Source organism: Patagioenas fasciata, chromosome 2 (genome assembly GCF_037038585.1).
Source record: "Patagioenas fasciata isolate bPatFas1 chromosome 2, bPatFas1.hap1, whole genome shotgun sequence".
Taxonomy (NCBI): Eukaryota; Metazoa; Chordata; class Aves; order Columbiformes; family Columbidae; genus Patagioenas; species Patagioenas fasciata.
The window spans coordinates 76,346,180-76,366,132 of NC_092521.1; the positions used below are offsets into that span (position 1 = coordinate 76,346,180).

General features: G+C 38.5%; 1 protein-coding gene across 11 annotated transcripts in view; it reads right to left on the minus strand.

Moving 5' to 3' along the window:
- SEMA5A (semaphorin 5A) overlaps positions 1-19,953 on the minus strand; it is a 339,730-nt gene that overhangs the window by 9,170 nt on the left and 310,607 nt on the right. For all 11 annotated transcript variants that reach the window (XM_065830100.2, XM_071804451.1, XM_065830097.2 and 8 more), the window contains 3 exons: positions 17,942-18,160; positions 8,610-8,780; positions 2,983-3,138 (listed from right to left, as the gene is read on the minus strand). In XM_065830100.2, the coding sequence (XP_065686172.1) occupies positions 2,983-3,138; positions 8,610-8,780; positions 17,942-18,160 (546 nt within the window). The remainder of the gene's footprint in view (positions 1-2,982; positions 3,139-8,609; positions 8,781-17,941; positions 18,161-19,953) is intronic.

Consider the following 19,953-nt stretch of genomic DNA (forward strand, 5'->3'; position numbering starts at 1 on the left):
AAAGTGTTGCTTTTCTGAATAGTAAAATTAATGAGACTTTAATTATCTTGTGTTCAAATGGGCTCATTACTTCTAGAAGTCATGTCTGGTGCTAATGTGAAATGAGGGACTTTACAAATCTTCAAAAAAAGATGACTGCCAATTTAATGTGTTTCAATTGTAAACCAATAAAATATAATTCCAGCCAGTATCTTTACCACTTTGACCTTGCAAAAATTTTGAATAAATATTAAATAAAATCTGTTAGCAGTCAAGTTTTCCTACACTTTACTTCAGGTTCCACTTAAATTTGAGAAAAAAACTTCTTCTCAGTGAGGGTGACAGAGCACTGGAACAGGCTGCCCAGGGAGGTTGTGGAGTCTCCTTCCCTGGAGACATTCAAAGCCCGCCTGGACACATTCCTGTGCGACCTCCCCTAGGCGTTCCTGCTCCAGCAGGGGGACTAGACTAGATGATCTTTCGAGGTCCCTTCCAATCCCAAACATACTGTGATACTGTGATATTGTGATACTGTGACCATGGCTTCTGTGAAGCAACATCCTGTCTTACAAATCTCTTTAGCCCCTCTGAAAGGGTCAGTGATCGTGTGGATATGGGTGGGGTAACTGACACAGTCTACCTGGATTTTGAAAGAGCTTTTAAGTTCTATGTCAAAGGCTTTCCAAGCAACACATGATATGAGGGGAAAAAGAGAAAACAGGGTAACACTATGTGCTCAGTTCTTACAATGGAGAAAGGTTTCCACTTGTGCAGGGGCCTAGGCTTCTCAGCAGAGCTACAAAAATGGGAGGCAAATGTGAGTTTGAAGTTTGCTGATGATACAAAGATAAGGTAGCATGGAAAAGGGCACAATGTGGAGACCTGCAGAAGACCCTACAAAACTAGGCAATAAAATAACAAATTAAACAGAATGTGGATCAATATAAAGTAATACATACAGTAGAAAGCAATCCCTAGTGTCACATATAAAATAGTGGGTTGTGAGGTGACTGTTACTACTCATGAGTGAGACTGGGGGTTTATGACAAATTGTTCCATGAAAATACCAGCTTAGTGCTCACAAGTTAATCAAAGAGGCAAACCAATGCCAGGTACTACCAAGAAAGCAATAGTTAATAAGACAGGATATCAGCATTATGGCACTTTATAAATCCATGTGTTGTCCACTCCCTGAACACTGTGTGCAGCTCTAGTTTTCCACCTGAGGACGTCTTTAGTAGAACTGATAACAGACCGGAGAAAGACAGCAATGATGGCCATAGGTATGCAGTAGATTCTGTGTGAGGAATAACAGTCTCTTTACCACCAAAAGATGATCCACATGCTGCTGCTGCTAAAGGGATCACAATTTTTTACCTTTCTTCACATGCTAAATCAATACTATTTTCAAAATGAAAAATGATCAGACCTGAGGGAACATCACTCCCACAGAGAGGTAAAGGCTAAGAACAGACTTTGTCTGGCTGAGACTGTTAATTCACAATCCAAACAAAAAGAAGAAAAAAAAAAAAAGTACCAGAAAATCATAAAGCTCTGCAAGGTGAAGTTGGTAAGGACTAACTCTGGAAGCACAGCAGCAGCAACAATGAGAAGGAGTCAGAATCACTCTATATACTAAGTTCTGTAGAGGAACAGAGCAAAGATAAGCAGGAGGGGGAGCAGACAACACGAGGGTGGACACACCAGCACACTAGATGAGGAGAGGAGGGAGGTGAAATAGAAAGAGAAGGAGGGAGGGAGGGAGAGAAGGAGTGAACTCTGACTCAGAGGACCTGGAGGAGTGCAAACAAGCTGAGCATCCCAAGAAAGTAAGCTAGTTTGCCTAAGGTGAGCATAATGGGCATGTCATCTGCTGGGATATGGGTGATCTGAGGAGTGGCAAACAAACCAGGAGGGTGACAGAAAAGGTGTCTCATTTCAGAGTCTGAAAATGTCTCCTTTCCAAAATAACTTGTAAAGATGTATTGGATTAAGCAGGGTGATTCACAGAATGTGAATATTAGCAGAGTTGCTTCAAAAGCCTGAGGAAAAAGGGGAAAATACAATGTGGGAGTTTTTGCTTTCACACAGATATTTTTCACATTGGTTTTGGAGGAAAAAATAGTATTTGGGAGTTAAAGCATTATGTACCATCCATGAAAACAGTTTTTAAATTCATTGATTTCTTTGTTATATTGGACTAACATAGTCACAATAAAAAAAGGTTGCTGCACTGAGTAAACACAATTACATCTCAAATGATACATTAAAATGTAAATTTCTCTGTCTGTGAAGCCTTCTTTTCAATGTACACAGACAAAAAGATGACTTGTTAACAGCAATGTAGTGTGGCCACCCATGCTGTTGTGTGGATCTAGATGACTGCTGTGATTTTAAAAAAATAAAGTACAGTCATGAGTTTCACCAAATGCTATAGAAAGATATTTGACGTGATTATCCATCAGATACTTAGCAGTCATGTGGGAGATAAGCACCTGAGATACAGTTAATAGTATTTATCTTTCTAAGCACTTATTAATTTAAGGGAATCTGAGAAATTATTTCCAGATTAGCTACCATACAACACTCACTTTTGTATTTGCAAACCACAAGACCTAGAGGAATGTTTCTCTACTAACCTCAAAGTCCCAAAAACACTTAAAGTAGAAAGTTAACTATTTCTCCTAGCTGTCTGTAGTCACCCCTGCTCCCAAGTGTAGGATGGGAGGGACCTGAAGAATGCTGTGACAGTGATTAACCAAAGTCCCAAGCAGTGACAGTCAGGACAGCTCCACAGCACTTGGTGCCATGAGGTAGATTTTCATGAAGACACCAGATCTAGCAGCATTGGCTCTACATAGTAGACCAACACACTTTGGCTGACAAAATGCAAGTTGTGTTCCAGCTCTCAGCTCTGTGCAGTGCAGTTTGGGACAGTACTACCCCTCACTCCTGAAATGTTGAGGGATTTCACTAATCCTCCAAGGAGCAGGCTGATCTCACCTGGGATAAAGTTGGAGTCCAAAGCACAGGCTCGGCTCTCCGTGGTGTTGCCTGTGCACTGGCTGCCCACAGGAAACAAAATGATGCACTGACGGGCGCGGAACTGGAAGCCAGATGAGTCGCACTCAGACCACTCGGACCACTCGGACCAGCTGTCTGCAACAAGCAGAGAGGGACACACATGCAGACACTGCAAACAAATGCTTCAAGTACACCGAGGGAGAAATACCCTATATTTCTCAATTATGACAGCAGGCCTCATCCCCAGCTACCACCAACTAGCAGGGGAGAGGTCTTTCCTTACAATAAAACAAAGGCATTTTGGCTTTGGCAAAAGTCTCTGAAATGTAGAGTCAGATGGTAAATTTGTCACAGATGTATTATGGCTTTGGCTTCTGCCACGGCCTTTGTGTGTGGAAGTGAGAAGTGGGAGGGATTCTGCGGTGGTGACTGAAAGAGTGATTGCTGTGGAGTTAATTCCAGTCTAGGTCATTAGAATGGACAATAATACAGTCTTTTTTTTTTTTTTTTTGTATCTGAGAAGTAGCAATGAGAGCTATAAGAATATGTATTCCAGGTCTGAAACAGCATGTTTATGTAACCAAAAAAATAGTAATGTCTTGAAGATTTTTTTTTTTAATTTTTTTTTTAGCTTTTGTTATTTCATGTCCATTTTTTTGCCGTAGATAGAGGAGTATTTTTCTCCTCTTTTCACTGAGTATTTTCTCCTTCTCTTCTCCATTCGGTTCAGTAACAGCTTCTATTGTTTCTCTATATTTCTTCCTCTGCCTAGGTAGTTTTGATTAAGAGATTTTTATTTCATGCCTGTGTGATCTCAGACTACTTCCCTTAAATGAAGTGAATTGATCTCGTTCCCATGAGGTCCAGTGAGTTTACTGAGCTCAGCTTTCTTATAATTCAAGCACAAGTCTTGCCTTCATAGGACTCTTCTGAGTTTGGCATGTATAGTAGAAGACAGAGTTAAACATTTTTATTTCATCTGTCGGCTTTCTCACTGAGATATGTCACTGAGATATGTTTTATGGTTTTTATATGCATTAAATAGTCCTAGTAAGCCAAAATCAGTTTGTTTCTACTTCAAAATTTTAATTGATTTTATGTCACTATGAAGCAAATTTAGAAATTTTATTTTGCTTCAAATAAAAATAAAAAGTATATAGTAATATAATTTTGTTTCAAGTTAGATTGAAGAACATTATAATTTGTGAATAATTTGAAAAATTCAGGAAGGCTTTGTACACTTTTTGTGAATCAGATGAAAAGTCAGGGAAGTCTTGCTCTGTTTTGGGCCTCTTTCAATACATTGCATAAATCCAGCATACAAGGTTTGCATTTACTCATTACTTTCCCCTTGGACATAGAGGAAAAGGTTAAAACTCTTCATCATCTAAAATTTAACAGATTCCAGTAGGAATATTTGAGACTGCAGTTTTGAAAAATGTCAAGAGGTTTTCCAAGACAGTGTTGGACATTCAACTCCTAACCAATAGCATGGTAAAAAGAAATGGATGGAGAAGGTGGACATAACTTTAGCACAGAAGATCTGAAGCAGTGGTCCTGAAACCTCTCCAAGACAGTAAGAGAGTGCTGGTTAGAGACAGTAGCAGTAGGTCCTAGCAGCCTGTTGTTCAGATGAATGCAATCACTTCTGGAGTTGTTCATAAAATTGATTTACTCAGCAGCTCAGGTAAGAACCTAGATATTGATATTTATGAATAATTAGCAACTGTCTGGATGGGGCCTCCTTTGAGCAAGAGAACAAATACCTTGACAGAAGCAGGTGATGTCAAACAGTAGGATCTTTTTATTGTAAGGAACAAGAATACACAGTTCTGTCCTTCAGCTCTTGTTTCCTAGGAGAGGTCCTGGGAGGTCCTCATTTGCAGAGTGGGTAGCAAAATCATGGAGGCAGATGATATAATGTAGTTGCATCCTAATTCGGGGGGTAAGAGAGCTGAGGTAGGAGTCAAACAAATGGAGGAGGTTTCATCCTGTTTAAATAGTGTGGCAAAGCCAGGAGCTGGTGTTGTCACCTGCAGTATCAGCTACTGGACTTAATTAAAGTAAGTACATGGATCCTTACCTTGAATAATTAGTAACAACAGAGCCCTGCTCATTCAAGTTTAAAGGAATGCTGCTCATTACAAACCTTGGCACAATTCTCATCCATGGCAGAGAGCGTGCTTAAGCCAAAGCCAATACTCCTGCCCAGTCCTGGTATAATTTGGACATATACAGCAGCTGCCAAAATGCTTGTGAGCATCCTAAATGCAGCTTGTTTGCTGACACACTCTGCAGCCTCACCTTGTCCAACGTGCTTTTGGCCCACCAGGTTCCTTGCCAATGGGGCTACATCCCGTGATAAAACAGGAACCTTGGAGTGCATGTATGATCATGCTAGGCTACATACCAGTGACTAGGCAAGCCTACTGTTCCGGCCTGCGCTTTAGGCATGGGTCTTCTGTCAAAGTGTTTTGATCAGGGGGTCCTATAAAAGACGCTATGTGCACTGAGACCTTCCTGCATACACAACACAGGGCATCTTCCTCCCATCCTGGAGTCCTGTGCTGATGCCCAGCCACTATAGCGCAGGTAGTCAGTGGGTCTGGTGCCATGCTGATCAGCTCCATCTGGCACACAGAGCCACAGCAGAGGAGAGAGGGGACATCAGTGCAAGTGTGAGAAGGATGGACATCCCTGCAACGGTGGATGCTGGTAACAAACCTGTGTTCTGAGAAGTGACACTGCTGGGAGCTCAGAGAATGACAGAGAATAAAGGCACACAAGACTGACATTTATCATTGCAAATTGGCAGACCTGCCCTTTGTGGAGCCACTACATCTGTCATCACAGAGATGCTGAACTTGCATGCACTTCTACAGACCCAGTTATCCTGCCTCAACCCTTTAATTTCTTTATCTTCAAAGTATTTGAGGCTCTCTTGAACCTCAGGCAGGCTCCTCTCAACTTGCTTCTCACTTCTTTGCAAAAGTCGTAAGGATGTAAAAGAAAGGGTGTACTGGACAGGTGTTTAATCTGGAACTACTTTTCACCTCTAACACAGCAAGGCTTACTCAGATATCATATTTTCTTCCTACAGAGTCTTGGCTGGCCTTTGAAGCCAGGTTAAGTCCAAGTACTTCCTGAAAAATCCCTTGGTGAAGAAAGCACCTCAAAAAGATCAGGCCACCAGTCTGTAAAAATATAAATTCATTTCACACAGAACTGCACCATCATTTCTCAATGCTCAACTGTTTCATCCATAATTTGCATGTGTGAGTTAGCAATTCAAGGACAGAATATACTTTCCCCTCTTACAGGAGCAGGAAATACTTTAGGCATAAAATACTGTTTTATTCAGTACATTAGAGACAACATTGCAACCAATTATACTTACTGATAAGTAGCCTATAAACCACTACTGATCAATAGTGAAGCACTTCCATTCATATTAATGTGATTGCATTTAGAGAAATTAACAGAAAAACCACAAACACGGTAATATAATTTTCACGATAAAAGATGAGAAGAACAGATGTATTTTGCAGAGACAAATCTGTTACTTTCTTTTAAGTGGATACTTGTCTACTTTTAGTTGGATTTGCCATTAACCCTCTATATCCTCAAAAAGTCCTTAGCATCAGGATTCCAGAAATTTTAATTTTCTGCTGCTTTTGTTTGGAGAAAAACAACAACAACAACAAAAAGTACTATAAAAAGTACTATTTCAAATGCCAAGAAATCTTTACTTTTTTCACAACTTAAGCAACGTTATAAATAATTTCCATTTTTGCATATGCATTTTGGTGTTTCTTGGTTGTTCTTAGATTCCAAGTGTAAGTGTCATTACTATTCCCTTCCTATATTAAATATATCATTCAAGCAGCAAATGTCACCAATGGTACTTCCAGATCTGCACAAGCAGGAACCCCTGGCCACAGGATCCTCACATGAAAATGGCTCTGCAGGGATACAGGAATCTGCCCAAACTTGACATGTGTAGCACTATAGTTATTTTTGTCCCATACTAATGTGAAATAAGAACAGTAAACCAAAGTTTTGAAATCTACATTGTAAACATGAGGCAAGGGTCATTCTCACAGCTAGTTGATGATATGCTGTTTCAAAAACCTATGGCAAATTTTCAGTGAGATTGAAATATTAATAAAATATCACAGAACGTAAGAAATACATATCACACTCTGAAATTGTATTGCTTTATAAAAGTTTTCATTTTCTGGAACAAAAATGAAATGAACCTCCTCCTCCTCCACCTTCCACCTACTTCAAAATCTGGGTAACAAGCAGGTCAAAGATGAAGAGATTATTTATAAATGTTTGCAAACTGTCCTTTCCAGAAAAATAATGGTAGAAAATAAAGGTGCAGCAAGAGAAACAGCTACAATACCAGCACAATGAACGTGCCGGTTCTGACCTTTTAAAGATGCCTTAAGGATCCCAAGGCAGCTATGTAGCTGCTACACACAAATATACACTATTTATCTTGAAAAATCAAATCACCAAATGATTTATATGTTTGGGGTTTTTTAAAACACAGTACAGAGTGTTGCATCTGCTTTAATTTTGACGAAGTAGGTACTTCTATTACGCTGCAAGACATGCAGTGCCTAGTAAAGAAAATTAACTTAAACTGTAGTTCAGCACAGGTAATACAATCCATAAATTCAAACCCATGGGGCTTGTGTCTTCGCGTGCACAGTCTGATCATGCGAATAGAAAACTTTTGCTATGAGGTCTAGGAGCCCCCAATGAAGCAAGTAATACAATGAAGCATCAGAGCTGCTTCTTTCTTTTTGCTGTCACCTGCAATAATTTGATCAGCAATGAATGAAAAATTTTCCCACTGGCTTTTCACTAATTATTTTATCTTTTTTGTTGTTGTTGTTTGGTTGACTTTTTGTTTGTTGGTTTGGTTTTGGGTTTGTGTGTGTGTGTGTATGGTTTTACTCTCTGCTTCTCATTTAAATTTCACCAAAAAAAATTAATTTCCTTTAATATGGTCAAAAGGCAGAGTCAAAGTTACAGGAAAAGTCATGTTCCATAATATCATACAACTAACAGGACTGCTGAGACATTTCATTTACTAAGTACTCCACAGGCATTCAAAAAGATGAAGACTCTGCTTAACATTTGAAGTTGAAGAAGGTATTTTACAAAGACCAGTAGGTTTGCTGTGTTTCACATGAAAACAGGGCAAACTTTTGTCTGCGTGAAGGACCTTGTGACAACACATTGTTGAACGCTAGCCTCAGCAATTTGCTTGCTGTGAATGTTTAGTTATATAACAAATGCACTTTGTGATATTGTTATTAAAAGTCTCTCATGTTTGCATGATCCACTTAAAATTTTAGTTTATCCAGACCTGGAACCTGGTAACTTAAATTCTAATATTTAAAGTGGGAGGTGGTGTCCTGTGGACCACATCTGGCTATTATTTGATTTACTGAGACTGTAGCGTGTAAGAGCTGATTGTGCACTTAATAATGCTCCTGAACAACAGATCAAGCAGCATTATGTTGCCTAACTGTGAATGCTTTATTCTGTGGTGTACAAACAACAGAGCTGCATGGGCTGCTTTGCCATACCTGGACAGGGCTGTGTGTTGCAGAGTGCTTCCTCGGTGTGCAGTCCCAGGCAGATGTCTCCTCCGTAGGCTGGTGCTGGGTTTGTACAGGAGCGGGTTCTCATGTAATGACCTCCTCCACAAGTTGCTGAGCACTTTGACCAAGATGACCAGCAAGACCAGCCTCCATCCACTGAAAGGACAAAATATATCATATTGTTCCAAGTTAATGTGTGACGTGACATAATCCAACCCATCTTTCTCATGTTCTGTGGATCTAATCCATGGCCTGCTGAAATTATTGGACATTTTTAAATGCCACTGAATATAGGCCCACAAATTTGATCTTACCACAAGGCCATTTGATTTACATATTTTAAAAGCCCCTGGTATACTGGGAAGTCTAACAAAGCTACTCATCCATATAAGACACTTTCAGTGGGTATCATAAAACCTCTAAGGCCAAAACTCTTTTTTTTTCCTTTTCTCATTTGTGAGGAAATAAAATACCAAAGCCTTTTTAGCAGAAGTGTTATATGCTCGAAGTAAATTTCTATTCCTAAAATAAATCTTAGTCCAATAATATTGAGAGACACTGAGGAATACAGATTTTGTTTTGCAACCCAGGTGAGATTGCCTTAACCTTAAAACCCATTTCAATTGATCTAGCACAGTTGTCAGGTTTGATGGACCAATATAATGTTGCAATCTTAATGCAGGTCCAGCATAGATGTCAGCAGCAGAATGACAGCAGTAGTTCAAAAAAGCAACAGACAAATGACAAAAAGGACTTGCCACTTAAAGTTTCAAACACAGGTTGTTGAAGAATATTTTTTCCCCCATTAGTATTTACCAGTTCAAGCATGTCAAACTGGATTTCAAGGGAGCCCCTTTTGTCAGATGGCTTTTGACACATGGTCACTACACAGGCTTCTGACAGAAGTTCACCTCATTGCCCGCACTGGACAGACTCCTTTGCAGCCTCCGTTCTCAAAGCTACTGCTCCAGGATGTATTTCTGGCATTTATTGCTGTATTGCAGTCCATCTGCCAAAGACTTCCTATCGCAGCCGCAAGACAAAGTCAGATGTACTTCTCCCAGGGACAGCATTCCCTCTGTAAAGAACCTCACTATTTTTCTCTTTTTTTTTTTTTTTTTTTTTTTGGGGGGGGGGGAGGGTGGAGAGAAGTAACAAAAAACTAAACTTTCAAAATTTTCATACCCTACAAAAAAAGAATTTATTTTCAAACCTCTATTTAAAGTGTTATCATTTGCTCTCTATATACAATACTTCAGTAAGGAAGCGATTTACCACGTCTGCAAGTGATCAAGAAAACCAGAATGTGTGTAATTCAACTGACACTAATAGATGAGACCATAAGTATAATAAAGGCAATGTTCCAGTAAAGTTTTGTCATACAACAGGGCCCTAAACTGAGGAGGAGTTTTGCCTTTTTTTCTCCCATCACTCACAGCAGTAGTGGGCATTTTACCACACAAGACAGTAACTCTTTATTGCCTACGTTCAAATATTCTAGGTGAAAACACATTTTCTGCACACAATTTTTACAGTGTGCTCATTTAAGGCATTCCTTTTAAGACTTTACTTCATGGTTTGCTGAAACAATTGGTTGTCACCGAAGTCTCCAAAATATTCCTCCAGCATTTCACAATGACTCATTTTGATGCTTTCTGTTCAATTAATCAAACAGCACTTTCAAAGAGCAAACCAGTTTCTACTGGTTTATTGAAATGCTATTCCATAATTATATCTTACCAAAAAAGGAGGTTCCAAATCAGAAAAAAATTAACTTTCAATGAAAATATCTGTGCAATATTTGCATTTAAATTCTGTCTTAGATGGAAATGTTGAACATTCAAAAAATAATTATTTTATTTTGGTAGCATTGCATATCACAAATTCACCCACTGAGTCGAGTAGAATGATTTCTATGCAAAGGCTACAACAGTGAGAAAATGAGCTAAGAGAATTTGGTTATTGTGATATCAAAATCTATACGTGCATTTTTGAATGTAATTTCAGACACAACATACCCTCAGGTTCTCATCTGCTAATCACACAGGTAATTCACTAGTGCATATCTAAGGCTATTAAATAATCTGCAAGTGAATTTGTTGAATATATAACATTTCATTCTCTGTATTGTTTGCAATATTACCCTGCAAATCAAGAAAGCATGGAGTTGGCACTACCTTGCTAACAATAGTTGTAAAAACATTTGCAGGTAATATATCTGGCCTCTGAACAGCCTGATTGAACAGACAGGATTCATGGAATCTGGTACAATATTCCAAGTATGTAATCTAAATAAATTGTTTCCATTATTAAGGAAATCAATGTTTGCTATATTTTTCCAGGATATATTTATTAGCAAGATCATCTAGCTATACAGATGCATAAGAAAGAGTTATACTACCTATCATAAATAAATACTGCATCTCAGTAGAGTGCTTGACTTGTTCTCTTATTCATATAGTCACTGGAAAACAAATATGTCTTTTTGCCCGAGATAACTCTGTTAACGTAGTATTATGTCAGCTCATATTTAAGAAAGCCACAGGTTATTTGTCTTCAGTGCAGGTGAAATATACTGTGTGATTTTATAACAATTCCAAGACATGGTATCTTTTATTCTGAACTTGTCCCTTTTTTTCTTTTTTTAAGTGATGTCAAGTAAAAGCAGAAGCTGTTACCTAAGCTATTCATTTCATTCAATATTAAGGCTTTACTGTTCCAGATATCGCCTTTCTTGTTTTTGTGGGGTTTTTTTTGTTTGTTTTTTTTTTTCTTGTTTGTTTTTGTTTTGTTTTGTTTTTGTTTTTTAATATTAAAAATGATCCTTGACTAGCTGAAATGAATAATCAGAGGCATTTCTGCTGCAGTGTATAGACCTCCACAAAACAGAATGACAGTCTGAAGCTGCTTGGACAGAAGATAAATTGTCTACAAACACTACCTGTGGCTTGTTCACTGTAATGGAGACAGTGACCCCCAACACCTTCTACTTACTTTTCAAGGGATCAGAGTGAGATTTAGAAATGTGCCTGCATCTGAAACTGCCATCTGCCACCTATCTATAGGTGGTTGAGACCACAGAGACTGATGGGACATCTAGGAATATCAGGATGTTCCACAACTGTAGTGATCATGGCTATACTATAAGCCTTGAGATGTCAAGGGAGAAGTGGGCCTCAGGAATATGGGAAAGGACAGACATAATACAATAGACCGCACTAGATTTGATCATGGTTGAACTGGACATTGTAACTGCTTTTCTTAGTGACTATTTACTGACAGACTGCCATCCTAAATCTCTAGGCCTTTCAAGGATTATCATAACTACCCCCTTTATTTGTTCCCAGAAGTTTTCCTTCTCAGCAGCAAAGGATGATAAAGCATCATCACAGTTAAATAAGATCAAAGGAGTGGGTATTTACTGCTTGAGTCCTAAATAGAGCTCTGTGGTTTCTTTCATCTTTCTTTCAAGTTGCTTAGCAACACAGCACCATCTGGGTTTTTTTATTTTTTTTTTCCCTTTTGTCATGGACTCCTAAATGTTATTTCTGCTTCTTATAGGAGGAAAAATACAGAGCTGTAAGGAAAGTTGCAGTCGCTATGGTTTCTTTACATAACAGTTTTGTAGAGCTGTTGGATAAAAGAAAATTGTTAAAGTAGTTCCACAATGAAAGATACAAAGACTCTTTACATTTTCTGATAATTACTGAGGTTGGTCCCTATTGGAAGAAGGCACCCTTCAGCTAGCAGGGTGCTCTCAAACAATGCTCTTTCCTTTATAGTAAAGCAAACAACTTTTTGCCTACTGGCTGTTGTCATGGTTAATAAATATTTCTTCACCATAATGAAAAAAAAAATCATAGGGAAGAGGATGTTCTAGGGAGAAACAACACATAGAAAGGGATTCTCCTGGGGACATGATAAAACATCCATACTACTGGAGAATTTCCAAGAGACAATTAAGTAAACTGGATACCCTGCTATGCACTTTGGTTTTTACAAGGATGTGGACGTGTGGGCAGACATCCTGACCTCACCTGCTTTCATAAGAACATAGATAGGGTTGCAGGCTCCTTCATACACTGTCTGGTCTCATTTCAGATATAAGCAATTAAATATATATATATTTGGGCTATTTGGTGTATGCCTTTAGGTTTATAAGTTTTCATTTTCATCTTTTTGAAAATATAGCAAAAGAGAATAAAATATACTGAGAAATCAGTCTTTTCTGTATGCATGAAGGAGTATAAATAGAGCGGCAGTAGACCCTTCCATCCACAGAAATGCAGATGGTGTGCTTCCCAGTAGCTGAAAAGAAGTTAAATCCAGGGGCACTGGCTATTTTGCAGCCTTCCGACCTGAGAGAGTACTGCTCCCTTCCAGGCACCTGTGGATCATCCCATTCCACATCACTTAGTCTACTGCTTTTTCCTAATCCTGTGGGATATTGTTGCATGTTTCAGTGTGGGAAAGAGTATTTTTACATCATAGTTTGCAGGGTCTTGTTTCTGTGATGCTTTTATTTGTAAAGGCAATGCTGAACGAAACAGCCAACATAGCGCAGTGCAGAAATGCAGAAGGTAAATGAAAGCTTCTAAGGAAAGTACAACAACAAAATCTAAGAATCAATCCAGGTTTAAGTCTGTAACTGAGATTCTTAAGTTAGAAAAGCAACAGTTCCTTCTAAAGGGCCATTCAGCCCTCTCCTTACTGGCTACAAAAGCAACCTAGTGAGATAAATCACTGCATGTGGAGAGATGGGCTTCAGAAGCCTCAGAGACAAACTTTATTGGATCACAGCATTTTTTTCCTCCCGATTTAGGAAGTTACTGCAGGATAAATTTTGTCTGTTCCTTTAAATACATTCCTGTTTCCTTGTGGTCAAATATGACTGCAAGGGAAAAAAATATAGGAGAAAAAAAATAAAAGCAATAATGAATAAAAAACCAACAAGCAATAACTGGCTTTAGGGGATGAATAAATAACTTAAACAGTCTTTCAGGGAGTTTTGTATATTTGAAACTCTTTATTGTTATTAGCACATTTAGAGATACGTGAATTTATTCAGCTCTTCTCAGCCAAAATGTCATAACTAAACAAAACTAAAACTACTATAATAAAAATCTGAAACTGATAGAATCCAAATATATTGTCAAAAAGTATCAGAATTTCATATCTAAGAGATGGCATATGTCCTTTCCCTCTGAGCCACCACTATGCTCTGAGGAGAAAAAGGAATAGAAATTTGTGTAGCTCATGCTACTCAATGGTGCTCACGTAGCTACAACTTAAGCTTCTAATTAAGGCATATTGGTCAAATGCCTCTATGCGCAAAAGAATCAGAGCGAAGGCAGCAAGAAATAAAACAAAAATGAAGAAAAAGTTGCCTTTTCCTACGGTAATAACTGAACAGATGTGTAATACTGTAAACTAGGACAGAATTCCTTATGTTTGGTTATTACGTTCAGGCAAACAAATCTTCTAGTTAGTAAATTCCTGAAATTTTTGTAAATTTGCAGAATTTGCCATTCAAACAACGCTCCTCTTCATCATCTGTTTCTCTTCACAATGTAAATAGCTCGAAAGCTTGCAAAGGTAACAAACCCCTAAGATGTTTGATTACAGATTACACATATTAGTAACTGAAAGAAAACAGAAATGTCCGAGTATTCACGGATTCTTTCCATAGTTACTGAGGCTGTTCAGTGCTTGCCAGCAAAACTCTATTCACCACATTTCTGAGCCATAAAAAAAGGGGCTGTGGGACAGGGCCAAAGTATAATTTGCTAGTGCAAGACAAAAGTGCAAATTCTCCTTCTCTATCCCTCAGAGCAGTTTGGCAACATAGAAGCTGAATAGTGGGAACAGGCCTTACCTTGCACTGACTCCCAAACTATTTCTGCAGATTATTTTGGAGAGTGCTAGTTAGTTGAAGGAAAAATTGTATGAGAGATCATTCTAAAACTTGCACAAAAGAGACAAATCATATTCCTGGCTCTGGGTACAATTTCTGGCAATTTTCTGGCACTGTTCAATTTACTATTACATATTCAGCCTTCAAATACTGTGAATGAAAAGTAATCTGCCCAGTGACTGCTATCAATCCGCGCATCAGGAGACCATTTACTTTGCTACAAGCTGTATCACTTTCCCATGCAGGCTCAAGAAAGATTTAATAGTAGCTGCTAGAGGCAGATTCTAGGTGGTTTCAGTATTTCTTCAAGTTCTGGGATCCTACAGCACATTTAGACCTAACTTACTGGCTATTAATATACTATTATTTACATTTAAAACTATGTTGCAAGATGCTTAATGAGACAAGAGAGCCTTGGACACTCAGTCATTGCTCCTTGAGCTTTGAGCATTGTATCAGAGCATTGTATTCAGAGCACATAGTATCTTCCAGGATGACACTGAGCCCAGATTAATTGGTCTAGAAGCATCAAGTCCTATTGGCATTCAGCCCGAGTTAGACACTGCTCAGTGTATTTCCGTATCACTCGTCTTTCTCAGCAGTTTACATCATGAGGGTTTGATCCTGTCAGCAAATAGCAGGTCAAGAAGCAATGCAGAACCCGAGGCTGCACTAGCAGGAACGCTTCTTTACTGCTGCCATCGCGCCCCTTCCTACTAACCGGTATATTTCTGAAAGGCTCTTGACTGGACTGGACTGTAACTAAATAGTTCTGTGCCAGCAGGGAGCATGTGAAGTTGTTCTTAACCCTGAGGGAGCTCAGGTAAATCTTAGCAAGCATCAAACCCTTCTTTGTTGCATTTTCATTTCTAGTACTATGGCAAGTACTTTCGGGTTGAGGTCACAGCAAAATCTCCCCACATTCCGTAGCTTTTCTGCCTACACCTCACTTACTTACACAGGCACAGTGAGCCTCGCAGTCCCTCTTTTCCTCCTCAATGCTCACAGTGCTAAGAAGGACCTGATGTTTACTCTCACGCAGTCCCTGCATCTCTGTCTACAGCCTCATCTATGTGAGGAGGGTACAGTCAATACCATGATGAGATTTGCAGGTACACCAGCCTTTCTCATAAACATTTGCAAGGACTGTGTGATCCCCTAACAGGGACATTTTAGAAACTTACTTACATAGCTAGGCTAAGAGTGACTTTGTATAACTGTCCTACACGCAAGCACTCAGAAAATGAAATCCAGTGCAAAGCACTGCAATTGGGAAAAAGGTTGAAAATTGACCCAGCCATGGTTTCTCTTCCTGGTTGCTCTTCTCTGTGCCCCACTGTGGCGTCTGCCAGATTTGTACATGCGGGTCTGGAGCAAAGGCACATGGATTTTTTATGTCTCCCATTTCTTGATGAGGTCTTATGAACATCAACCTAGTAAATGTTCATGTTAACCATCCAATTTAACTTTCTGCGACTTTCATTAAAAACGGAGGTAATTCAATTTCATCAGTATGCTATTCTAATAAAAAAAATATTCCCTTTCTACAAATTTGTAATGAGATCTAATTTATGGATAAGCCTTATTCTGCAATCATTTCTTACTCTCCCATGTCTTAAAGGGAAAAAATAATCATTTGCATCTACTGCTTGCAATTTTTTCCCTTCAGATTTATCTGAGATCTGACTCAGCCCCTTACATTTCTTCTTAATTACTGGCAAACAGTAGTTCTGTAGCTGAGAAACTTTGTGATTCCTTGCAGGCTACCATACATCTAAATACTTCATTCAAGCTCTAAATCTTTCTTCAAATTTGCTTTGCACTAAAAAGAAAAATGAAACTTGTCTCTGAGGAAAGTTGTTAAATAGATTAGGACATTCTTGCTTCAGAAAGGCCCACCACACTTTATACCAAGTGAGCTTTAAGAATATTTTCAAATTCAGAGACAAAAGAAGAGGGAAAGATTTGTATATAAAGCACAATTTCAAGTTCTGCCTTACAACTTCATGTATTTTAGTTTGGGGTATTGGCTAACTCATAAGAAGCAAGGGCCTCTACATCAAACTTATGTCTATATAATTATGTGTTTTACTGGCGGGTGTAATTTCTTTAAAACAAATATCAGTGTATAAGCTGCTGAGCTAGTTAAAAATAACATTTCTGAAAACCCTTAAAGTATTTTAAATTTGAAAAAATACAACAAAATTCAAGACAGCATTTAACTTGGGAACACAGTTTTAATTTGTAAGCATATAGACACAGATAAAAACACACATTTGTATGTGTATCTATGTATTTATGGTAATATATTTATGCAATATGTATATTGCCATAGTAATCCTATAGGTTCACACTTGAATAAATAACAAAAGCTCCATGTCTTCAATAATAAAATATGAAACACTGTTCTACATGATTAATACAATTAAAGAAGTATGAAATCTTATTTCTTAATTTACTTGTTGATACTGGAAAGAACTGGGTCACTCAGTCATCGTCCTTCTTCCTGTCTATTGTTTCACACCTCGAATTCCTTCCTCCTATTCCATTTACACTTTATTTTCTTTATGTGTTTTCTTATATCCTTCCTCTTTCTCTTTCCACAAAGTCTCTGCAAAACTCAAAGGCCTTTGAATTTGGATGTTTGTTTTATGAAGGGTGAGAGGTAACTGAAACCAAGAATTTTTTTGCCCAAATGTCTAAGACACAGTGATGTTTTATTACCCAAAGTAGTTTCTTGAAAACATATATTCTACTTGTAATCCTTTTTATAGAATCATAAAACAACTTTCAATGAAGGAGAAGCCCAATATTCCAAGAACAATCTTTATGGCCTACTTGAGATACCATCTAGTTTGCTGATCTGTCCTGAACCTTATTTGTTGGAGGCTCTACACTCAAAAGCTAGCAGAAATTTAATGCCAGGAACCATTCAGATGAAGGTATTTTGAGTTTAAATAAAGACTAAGCCAGATTTCTCAAGTCTTTGCAGATTTCTTATGTCTTTTTTCTAAATTTACTTATTAAAATTATACTTTTACAGTCAAATTCTCATAAGTGAAAAAAGACACAGCTGTTAGTAATGTTGATGATAAACATGACATGATGACATCACTTGGGAATCTTACCCAAATCCACTGACATTAGAAAGGTAAATTTGAGCTGTAGTTTATAAAAAAACCCAAAACAAATCCCAAATTCACCAAGTGAAAACCAAACCAAACCAAACCAAACCAAACCAAACCAAACCAAACAAAAAAAAAAAAAAAAAAAAACCGAAACACAAAACCGAACAAATAAAAATCAAAAGCAACCAAACAAAACCCCAACCTATTGCAAGATTTGGCATTGAAGATGAGTCACTTTATTTTCACAAACTTCTCTCACTTCTGTTGACTCTTACCTGGACAAGGCAGAATGTTGCATTCCTGGTACTCAAGAGATGGGCCAAGGCAAGGAAGTCCCCCGTACTTGGGCTCAGGATTGCTGCAGACCCGTTTCCGATTCCGTATACCTCTACTGCAGTCACGACTGCACTGAGACCATGGAGACCAGGGTGACCAGGCACCATTGATGGTATGAGCAGAATATCTTCCAGAACGCAAGAAATCCCCTGACAATCCTAATAAAATAAGGATTGAAAAAAAATTTGTGAATTAAAACAGTATCTCTCACCCCACACCAACCTTTTCCTCTTCAAATTTAGCCCTAGACTTCTAATAGTTACATGACCCGGGGGGTCTTGTTCTTTAGTTTCACAATCCAAAACCATAGTTTCATCTCAAGAATCTCTTCCATAATAGGAATTTCATAATCATTTGCACAGAACTACAGTGAAGACTTGGATACAACTCTTTAGTTAAAACTATACAGATGAATTGGATTCGATAATGACTGAACTAAAGCCAATGTACTCCACCTGAGGATGATAAAAATTAACTCTCTTGCACAGCAGTTTTCTTCAGAAAATCTCAAAATACATTACATAGGTATTATTGCATCTGTTTTAGAGTAAGAAGCTGGCACAGAAGAGAGAACTGAGCTGCCTGTGATCACTCATGGAGCCAGCTCCCTTGGTCCAGCTGCAGAGCTCTGCTCACTTTATCTACCCAACCTGCCTCCACTAGTGCTTGCTGTGCCCAGAGGGTCATGGGTGTCTTAGAAAGCAATGTACTCTACTTATCCTAATCATAGTCAGACTTCAGACAGTGTACAGCAATAATTCCACAAACCCCAGTGGCCCTCTTGTGAAGAGCCGTGTCTTGCCACTTTAAAAAACAGTTATTTTTCCACTGAATTGAAGCGTTCTAAGACACATATAAGCTATGGAAGCATACTCTATCACGTATGCCTTTTGGAGACACACATGATAGAGTACTTCCTAATTAAAAAAATAAAACACCTTGCAAGTGGAAAACATCTTTTCTACGTGAGTTTACCAGGCATTAGATTAAATACTGATGGACTGAAGTCCACTATTTATCAGTGAAAGGAGAACACACAGAATCTTGTTCACAGCATATAACCAACACATCTGGATATAGCCCCGGCTGAAGTTCTAATAATCTGCTGTTAATTTGAGTATTTTGGTAACTTCCAGGCTTGATCCTGCATGAAAGAAGACTTCCTCAACTATACTCAGCACAATACCAAACTCACTCTTGAGCTGTAGCATTAGCTCCAAGCATCATCACTAAGCATATCCAGTAACACTACTGGGATTTCCTGCTCTTGCCAAAGCAGTTCACCTTCCCCAGTGTTATTATAGCATCGCTGGAAACTTTGTGATCACTGGGCCACTAATGCTGCTTTTATTACAAACACTCATTCAAGTAGTTGTGATGAGAGAAGGTCCTGTGAATGGTATTTAAACCAGCAAAAGTAGGGCCTGCCTGCCTATGCTAGAGCTTCAGTATTGCTAATATAAGTACAGACGAATGGTGTATCATCAACAGTGGAAAAATACAGAGGATTGTTTGCAGATTAAACTGTAGCGCAAACATTTTTTCTTAAGAAATTGTTTTATGCCCTACCTCACAAGCACGGGCACTGTGGGAATATGACATGGAGCTGACAAAACAGAAGATGTACCGAATCACATACTGAAAACAGCTAAAAGTAATACTGTGAAGACAGTGCCCAATGAGAGACCTGGGCTGAACAGGACCATCACTCTGGATAACGAAAATGAAGGAGCCCCTGATTTGTGGTGTCCAGTACTGCAACAGTTGCAGTACTGTGCTTATGGCACTAGTAGTACTGCTTAAGTTCTGCCCCAAGAAGTACATTCACAATCATGCCAAAGTAGATGAGACTTATTCAATGCTTGATACCAACTGACAGTATTGGAATGATGATGCAGTGACGCAGAAGCGCTTGTAATAAGAAACTGTTGAAATTAAAAAGAAAACAGCA